The sequence below is a fragment of the Triticum urartu genome, chromosome 4A, assembly GCF_056163025.1.
Source record: "Triticum urartu cultivar PI428250 chromosome 4A, HENAU_Tu73, whole genome shotgun sequence".
Lineage (NCBI taxonomy): Eukaryota > Viridiplantae > Streptophyta > Magnoliopsida > Poales > Poaceae > Triticum > Triticum urartu.
This window is the reverse complement of record NC_141876.1, coordinates 436,836,773-436,846,047: the sequence shown is the minus strand read 5'-3', so window position 1 is coordinate 436,846,047 and position 9,275 is coordinate 436,836,773. Positions and strand designations below refer to the sequence as shown.

Here is a 9,275-nt window from a genome sequence, read left to right as displayed (position 1 = left end):
TTTATAACAGTCATCATACAATGCATAGTCCCACAAACAAGTCACGTACTTACTGATACACATCATTGATAATGTCCAAGGATTATCTTTATTCATGAATACATATGAAATATCATCATACATGATTGCCTCTAGGACATATCTCCAACAGGTGTACACTCGATAGCGTTGTCCATGCCCTTAGTCATGGACAACCGTAGTTCGTTCCTCCCATTTGCTCGAGCCTGGTCAGGCGAGGGTAAAACACCGACGGGGCTACTAGGTCCCTCGTATTGTAAATCCTAGCATGACATGTGTCTTTACTCTTATAAAAAATAGAGTTGATGATAATGGTGTGCCTGCCATCTTGCAATAATAGTGTGCCTGACATCCCGATCCATTTTAAAAGGAGCTTTGTTGATTGCTGCGTGCAGAATAACATAATACGACGCAAACACATCTTTCCCAACATGACGAGAAATTTCTTTCCAAGTTCTTCGCAGATTTCAGCAGATTCGTAACAACTTCTTTGGATTCAATTCATCAACTTCTTTCGATCATGTGCATACGAGCTACGAGCAACTGCTTTGCAGTAGTGCTAGTTACAACTGCAGTATGGCATGTTTCGAGAAGAAGGATATACGTATACAAAGTGACCAGGACACTAGTTATGGATCAACTGGCTTCTTGACTAGAGCCCTAAGCCATGTGAAGCTGGCTCCTGATCGCGAAGGTTTTCTTGACCATGGAGCTGCTGCACCTCCTGATTGGCTGCATCATCTTGGGCGCCTGCACCAATTGCGTCTTGCGCCGCCGTTTCGCGTCCTCTGCTTCTTGGTAACCTTCGCGGAGCTTGCGCTTCGCGGCTTCCATCTTGTCCTCCGAGAAGAACCCGGCACGGTCACCGTCGACGAAGCCGGCGGCAGGATCGGACGCCTTTTTGATGATTTCCGTCGTCTTCTTGGCCAAAGGCTCGCCGAAGATCTTGGGAGGCCACTTCGCCTTCGCGTCGGAGACATCCTGCTGCTTGCCGACGGTCGCCTTGGGCTGCGGCAGCTTCTTCATTGGCATGACTGGTATGACCTTGACGACGTCGTCCTCGACAGAGGCTTCCCACCCGCTGACAATGCCGCGCGCGAGGAGGCGGACGCGCTCCGAGTCGTGCTCCCGCAGCGCGCGCACAGACTCGTCGAGTTCCGTGGGGATGGGCACCCCCGGCGTTGATGGAACCACCCTGAGCGTCTCGAGAGACTCTGCCATGAGGTCGTCGAGAATCCCGCAGATACGCTCCGCCTGGTCCTCGTCGGCGGCGTTGCAGAGCCCTTCCAGCAGGTCACCCCTTGCGCGCTGGAACACGTGGCGTGAAAATTGGTCTGGGTCGGCGGCCTCGATGGCGGCGTGCACGGAGTCGAAGGCGCCGTAGAAGCTCTTCCACCGGCGGAGCATCTGCGCGGCCATGGCGGCGGCTTTTCCGCGAGCTCCTGTGATCGATTTTGGAGTGGATGGAGAAGTGGGGAGGATTGGATGGAGAAATTGGGAAGGAAGACGACGATCGCCTACCACGAGGCCCCCAATCGATCTTATATCTCTCGGCAAGGCGGTGGCCGTACTCCAGTCGGACGTGAGCAGAGCGCCACTCCCGGTCGAATTCGGAAGCGCGTTTCACTCCAGGAATCCGATCGAACAGCGGCAAACGCGCACCATGCGTTGCGCGCGCGCCACGAAAAATTGCTCTCCGACACGCACCAGCAGAGGGGGCGGGAACCCCATGGCCACCGTCTCGCGAAGAGCCGCTGCGGAAGCCGCCATTGGCGCCATGATCGACGACCACGCCGCCGGCTCCCGCAAGACACGCCGCTGACTCGCGTGCTCGGGAAGGGCAGCTTGGGCACCGGCGCGGACGTCGCCCTGAAATGCCTCATCCGCTCGCCCGACGACGGCAGCAGCAAGAGGAGGCGCCGTGCCCACGTGCTCCTGCTGCGTGAGGCGTGCTACCTCGCGGCGTGCCGCGGCCACCCCTCCGTCGTCGGCTTGCACGGCATCGCGCGGGACCCCCACACCGGGCAGTGCAGCCTCGTGCTGGAGCACGTCGGCCCGAGCCTCAGCCGCGTTCTGCTTGATCGCCGCGGGCCGTTCTCGGAGGAGGAGAAGCGCCACGTCCTGCGGCAGATACTGGGCGGCGCCGGGAGAATGTACGAGCGTGGCATCGTCCACAGGGACATCAGGCCCGGGAACATCCTCGTCGGCGGCGAGGACGTGGTGAAGATATGTGATCTCGGGCTGGCTATTTCCATGGTGAGCGCCACGACGCCGCGCGGCCAGGCCGGCACGCTCTGGTGCATGGCCCCCGAGATGCTCCTGGGGAAGCCGGACCACCACGAGCTCGTGGACGCCTGGTCGCTCGGCTGCGTCATGGTGGAGCTGCTCGCCGGCGAGCCACTGTTCCCTGGCCACAGCGCGAACGCATGCACGCACTGCACCTTGTAAGCATGCTTGAAAAGTGTACAAAGCTTGAGCTGTAATGGAATTGTAAACGAGTTGGTTTGACATAGTGCCATATCACTGTGCTATCAATACTGCAGACCAGTACACGTCTCCACGACACGCGACATGGAGAGTCGATCGGTGATCAGCATAAAAAACAATTAGCCTCTGTTGGGAGAGCATCCGGAAATAAAATGCTGGTTGTTCCACGGACATTTCCACTCAAAACGTCGAACATAAACCGTTTCTTGCTGTTGCATTGTACAGCAAACAAGGCCAACGGCCCCCCTGACCTCTACAAAACCGCTGTTCCCGTTGACAGCATTTGCTACCATTGCTACCATTGCTCAAGGATATCTAGCAGACGCAATGTAGACACAAAACTGGGACACCAGTGGATACATGGTTTATTATATAGTATGGTGGTAACCAATACTAGTGTCCTGTGATTTAGCAAAACTTTTCTATCAATTTGAAAACACCAAAAATATGACCCAGCCGCGCCTCTCTAATCTGGCCCACACATCCAAACTGACCGGAAGTCCTATATCCGACCCATATTTAGGATGGATATGAGATGCCTGGACGCGCCTAGACACTGCCGCCATGTCCGACCGGCCCTCTATGGCCGACGCGGCCTGATGCGATCCTTAGCATAATGATCGCCCACTAGCAACCATAGACGGACCAGCCCATTATAAATCAAGAAAACTGCCAACAGCGCTTTTAATATGTTCCTAAATTGTCTTTCAAACATTCTAGAAAGTTCCTGAATATTTTATTTACTTTACTGGTGTTCTCTTTTTTTACTCTTTTCTTAAACATTTATTTTTTAGTAATTTTCAGAAAAATAAAAAATTGACCGAGGTTCTAAAATTTGTTTGTTTTTTTCAAAAGTGGCTGGAATTTTCAACTCGCTTGTGTTTTAAAAAAAGCAAGAAAATTTAAAATTATTCACAATTTCAGAAAACTTGAAGAAATATTCACAAATTTATAAAAAACAAAATGTTCAAAAATTGTTCACTTTAGAAAAAAGAGAATATTTGAAATAAAAATATGTTTTGAAAATTTGTTTAGGGTTTTAAGAAAATGCTTGAAAATTCAAAAAATGTTCGCATTTCAAAAAACATGTTCTTGATTTCAATTTTCTTTTGATATTTTCAAAAATTGTGTGTGATTTTAAAAATTATTCATGATTTGAAAAAATGTTAGAGGAAATTTATTGTGTTTTGCATGAAACATGTTTTGAATTTGCAAAAATCTTTCTAAATTAATGAATATTTAATGTTTTTGAATTTCGAGAAATGAACATATTGTAAAGTCGGGAACCTTTTTAGAATTCTGGAACATTTTTTGAATGCGCATGAAAAAAGAACGAATTCACCAAAAAAATAGTATTCATAAGTTTTTTTTGATCAAATTGATAATTAAACTGATCATAAATACGTGTACTCCCTCGTTGAGCCATGCGCATCATACGCGGGGGATGCGAGCGTAGCGCTCGCTGTGGCTCCTAACCGGCGCTGAGACGCGAATCAACCTGTGGTTGAGTTGGTTAGGTGGACAGTGGTATCCCCAACCCACCAGGGTTCAAATCCTGGTGCTCGCATTAATCCTGGATTTATTTCAGGATTTCCGGCGATGCGCTTTCAGTGGGAGGAGACATTTCCGTCGACGACGAGGCGCCTACAGTGACTTCATAAATCTCAAGATGATATGCCGCCTCAGTCTCTCGAAGGTGCTCATAAGGGTAGGGTGTGCGTGTGTGTGTTCATAGAGGTGAGTGTATGCGCGTGTATATGAGCGCTTGTGTTTGTACTGATGCTCAAAAAAAAAAACCGGCACTGAGACGTCCTAGCGCCCGAAGGCGATGGGACTGGGCCGGCCCAGCAAAAAAATTCAGTGCATAGAGGTTGTTTGTGCGAAAAAAAAACACATAGAAAATAGATCAGGTAGAGAATTTACTACACATGTAAACGTTTATGTAGCCCAATCATTTTTTAATTATTTGAAAACATTTAGGAAAAAATTCATTGACTTTCGATGAAAAAATGTATTTTAAAAAAATCATTGATTTTTAAAAAGTTCATCTGTTTCGAAAAGAGTTCATTGATTTAAAAAATGTGTCCATCGATTTTGAAAAGAGTCATTGATTTGGAAAAAATGTTCATCGGTTTTGAAAAAAGAGTTCATCGACTTTGAAAAGAGTTCGTTAGTTTTGAAAAGAGTTCATCGATTTTGAAAAAAAGTTCACCGATTTTGCAAAAAGAGTTCATTGATTTTGAGAAAAAGTTCATCAATTTTGGAAAAAAAAGTTCATCGGTATTGAAAAAGAGTTCATCGATTTTGAAAAGAGTTCATCGATTTTGCAAAAGAGTTCGTCGATTTTAAAAAGAGTTCATCGATTTTGAAAAAGAGTTTATCGATTCGGAAAAAAGTTCATCAGTTTTGAAAAGAGTTCATTGATTTTAAAAAAGTGTTCATCAATTTTGCAAAGAGTTCATCGATTTTTAAAAAGAGTTCATCGATTTGGAAAAATGTTCATCGGTTTTGAAAAAAGAGTTCATCGGTTTTGAAAAGAGTTCATCGATTTTGAAAAAAAGTTCACGATTTTGCAAAAATAGTTCATCGGTAATGAAAAGAGTTCATCAACTTTGAAAAAGAGTTCGTCAATTTTGAAAGGAGTTCATCAATTTGGCAAAAGAGTTCGTCGATCTTGAAAAGAGTTCATCGATTTTGAAAAAGAGTTTATCGATTCGGAAAAAAAGTTCTGCGGTTTTGAAAAAGAGTTCATCGGGTTTGAAAAGAGTCCATTGATTTTGAAAAAAATTCAGCGATTTGGAAATAAGTTTGTCGATTTTGAAAAAAAGTTTATTGATTTTGAAAAAATCATCGAATTTAAAAAATAGTTCATCGATTTTGACAAAAAAGTTCATTAAATTTGAAAAGGTTTGTTGAATTTGGAAAAAAATCGCACATTTACGAAGAAAAGAGAAAGGAATAAGAAAAGAAAAATGAAAAAAGAACAGGAAAAAGAAGAAGAAGAAAATCTCGTGACCTAGAGAAACAAGAAAAGAAGGAAAAGAGGATGACCGACACCAAGTGGAGCATTGCCGGGTGGTAATGACGCTGCTATCTCTAACGACGGATCCCAGGTTCTAACCATCACACTCGCCGTTTTTTGATCGATGCGCCCGTTTGCATGCAGCGAAGAAACAGGCGCTATTTAGGATTTGCCCTCGCTGTGATTTTTTTTTAGGATTGCCCTCGCTGTGAGGCAAATCCTATTTGGCGCTGCAGGCGCCCGTTAATGTGTATTCTGCAAACGGGCGCCTGCAGCGCCCCGCACTGGGCCGGCCCATCTCACCCTGGCGCCGTTTAGGATTTACCCTCGTTGTGATTTTTTTTAGGATTGCCCTCGCTGTGAGGCAAATCCTATTTGGCGCTGCAGGCGCCCGTTAATGTGTATTCTGCAAACGGGCGCCTGCAGCGCCCCGCACTGGGCCGGCCCATCTCACCCTGGTTCCTTTCGGTTTTGTAGAGGCAAAAAGGTAGAGCCCCCCCCCACAGGTATCGAGCTCCCAACCTTCCCTTCGAGTTAACAGGCAGCTACCACCGCGCCACCCAGCTAGATGCGATCAGTAAAATCCTTTTACTTCTTTTCTTATTTCATCTGTCCTTTCACCTATTTCCTTTATCGTTTTTTGTTTTTTCGTTTTATTCCTGTTGCCTCGATGTTTTTTTTATAATTCTTGAACTTTTTCTTCAAATCGATGAAAATTCGCTGAACTTTTTTCAAATTCAATGAACTTTTTTCGAATTCATTGAACGTTTTTCCATTTCAATGAACTTTTTTCAATTTTAATGAACTTTTTTTTCTAATTTTTCAAACTTTTCTTAAAATTTGATGAACCTTTTTTCCAAATTCAGTGAACTTTTTTCAAATACGATGAACTTTTTCAAATTTGATGAACTTTTTTCAAAATTGATGAACTTTTTTATAGATTTGATGAACTATTCTTCGAAATTGCAGAACATTTTTTCAAAAGAGATGAACTTTTTTTCGAATTTGTGAACTTTTTTTGAATTTGATGATTTTGGGGGAGAGGAGGGTTTCTGAAAAAAGAATTTGTAAAATAGTCAACTGGCCCGGTCAACCATTGACCACGACATGGGAAACGACCAACTGCCCTGAACTAGCGATCCCGCGAGATTTTTTTTTTGACGGGTAACTAGGGACTTTATTAAGGAGTTAAAGTAAACGGAATACAAATAATGTCTGGCACTGTCCCTAGCCAAATATGACGACCTACTGGAAGCGAACATGCAGCTTTCGCAAGAGCGTGTGCTTCGAAATTATTCTCTCTGTGTTCAAACTTGAACTTGACGAAGTTGAACTCCTTTCTTCTAGCCGATATTTCTTGCAAAATTGGTGCATAATGGGTCGCTGCATCCGTGTCAATCTTGCTCACCACTTCCATGCAGTCGGAGGCTATAATCATACGTGAAAGATTTAGGTCCTGAGCCAGCGCCAAAGCCTCATTGCATGCCTATGCTTCTAGACCGGTGGATTCAACCAGTCCATCAAAAATAACCGCAGATGCACCCAAGAATTGGCCTTCCTTGTTCCGGCATATTGCAGCTGCTGCACCAAATTTGCCCTGCCGTGAGATCCCGCCATCCACATTAATTTTTGCTTCATCTCCGTCTGGTGCCATCCACTTTGACGCTCGGGGTCGCACACTACCCACGTTTTTGGCCTGCATACTCTTGCTGTCCAGGGCAATTTCCAGGTCTTGGAGAAACCTGTTTATGAAACAGAAGGTTGACAAAGGGCTCTGAAACTCATTATCGTGAATCGCTCTCCTGCGTGCCCACCAAATTGCCCACATGGTTACTAGGACTATCGCAAGGTCCGCTTCGTTCAGAGTTTCAAAAAGCCAAAAGAGCCAAAGCCGTGCATCATTTGATCTGTTGGACAGAATGTGTTCCAGTACTTCCTCATCTCCTAGTGCCCAGACGCACTGTGCCATATGACAGTCAAAGAGTGAGTGGCGCCAAGTATCTGATTCCGCATTGCACAAACTGCAGGCCTCAGATGTGGTCATCTTCCGACGGTGACGAGTTTGTCCCATAGATAACGAGGTGTGGGCAAGCCGCCACACAAAACCACGCACTTTTGACGGGACTCTCGACTTCCACAATCTGATCCAATCTCTTTTACTTGCATCTTTATCAGATCTGTTTGCTCTTTGCTCTATCCAATCTTCCCTTTGAGACTTGATGCTACTAATCATTCTATACACCGATCTGACGGAGAAAAGACCTCTCTTGTCATAGTGCCAAGCATAAAAATCCTGGTGTAAACGAGTGCTCAAAGGGATATTTAGAATAGCATCTACATCTGGCCCGATGAAGTGCTCGCTTCAAACGTCCTTATTCCACGTTCTGGTGGTTCCATCAATAAGCTCAGATACTTGTTGCGACGGGTTAGCAGTTATGGGACAGATCGGCTTGAGTTTATAGTCACGCGGAATCCAGTTATCCCGCCAAATCTCAATGTCCTCACCTGTACCCACCCTCTTGATGACCCCCAATGCAAGAATGTCCCTTCCTTCGATGATTGATTGCCATACCTGAGAGGGGTGGCTCCCCAAGGTTGCATCCAGAATGTTACATTGTGGATAATATCGAGCCTTCAGAACTCGCGCACTGAGAGAATCAGGGTCCATTAGAAGTCTCCAAGCTTGCCGAGCAAGCAAAGCGAGGTTAAAAAGTTCTATGTCCCTGAACCCCATCCCTTCCATAAACTTCGGCTTGCACATGGTGCTCCAAGACACCCAGGCAGTCTTCCGTTTGCCTTGTTTGCTGCCCCACCAAAACTTCCGGAGTAGCCCATTTAAATGTTCACAGAGGCCTCTTGGTAGTTTAAAGCATGCCATTGAGTAAGTCGGAATAGATTGAGCAACTGATTTGATGAGCACTTCCTTCCCTCCCGAAGATAAGCACTTCTCCATCCATCCTTGTACATGTTTCCAAATTCTGTCCTTTAAATAGCGGAAGCAGCCTTCCTTTGAGCTCCCGACATCCGTAGGCAAGCCAAGGTATTTTTCAGACAAAGATTCATTGTGTACCTCCAGCATGTTCTTGATTTCATTCCTTGTTGACTCCGGCACTCCCTTGCTGAAGTAAATAGACGACTTGTCTATATTTATTCGTTGTCCAGATGCATCACAATATTTCCTCAATAGTTCACGAACCTTGGTTGCACTGTCGCTGCTAGCTTCAAAGAAAAGCAAACTATCATCCGCAAAAAGGAGATGATTAACTGACGGTGCTGAGGCCGCGACAGAAACCCCTCGAGTGCCACCGTCTTGTGATTTCAACAAACAAGAAAGGCCTTCTGCAGCCAGAAGGAATAAGTATGGGGAGATTGGGTCCCCTTGTCGTAAACCACGAGATGGCCTGAAAGCATCTAAACTCCCCCCATTGAACAACACAGAGAAAGAAACAGAAGATACACACCTCATCACCGTGTCCGTGAATCTCGGGCTAATACCCATTTTTAGCATGACTGATTTCAGATAAGGCCACTCAAGCCTATCATATGCCTTCATCATATCCAGCTTTAGGGCACAAAAACGGTTTCCCTTCACCCTTCTTGTTTTCATGTAATGCAAACACTCGTATGCTGTGATAAAGTTATCTGTAATGAGACGGCCAGGGACAAAAGCTGATTGCTCTTCGGAGATTACCTCGGGGAGAATGATCTTCAGCCCGTTAGCTAAGACCTTTGATGCGATCTTGTAGAT

General features: G+C 45.5%; 1 protein-coding gene and 1 pseudogene across 1 annotated transcript; one reads left to right on the top strand and one right to left on the bottom strand.

The window, feature by feature from the left end:
• Positions 1-586: 586 nt before the first annotated feature.
• Positions 587-1,500, bottom strand: LOC147976087 (uncharacterized). Its single transcript, XM_087519720.1, has one exon. The coding sequence runs from the start codon at positions 1,435-1,437 to the stop codon at positions 679-681; it is 759 nt and encodes a 252-aa protein (XP_087375846.1). The 5' UTR covers positions 1,438-1,500; the 3' UTR covers positions 587-678.
• A 181-nt stretch (positions 1,501-1,681) lies between these two features.
• On the top strand, positions 1,682-2,466 carry LOC147976086 (putative cyclin-dependent kinase F-2; annotated as a pseudogene).
• Positions 2,467-9,275: the final 6,809 nt, after the last annotated feature.

What these genes read in the sequence shown, in the direction of transcription:
- LOC147976087 (XM_087519720.1), bottom strand. Translation starts at nt 1,437, where the DNA reads ATGGCCGCGCAGATGCTCCGCCGGTGGAAGAGCTTCTACGGCGCCTTC.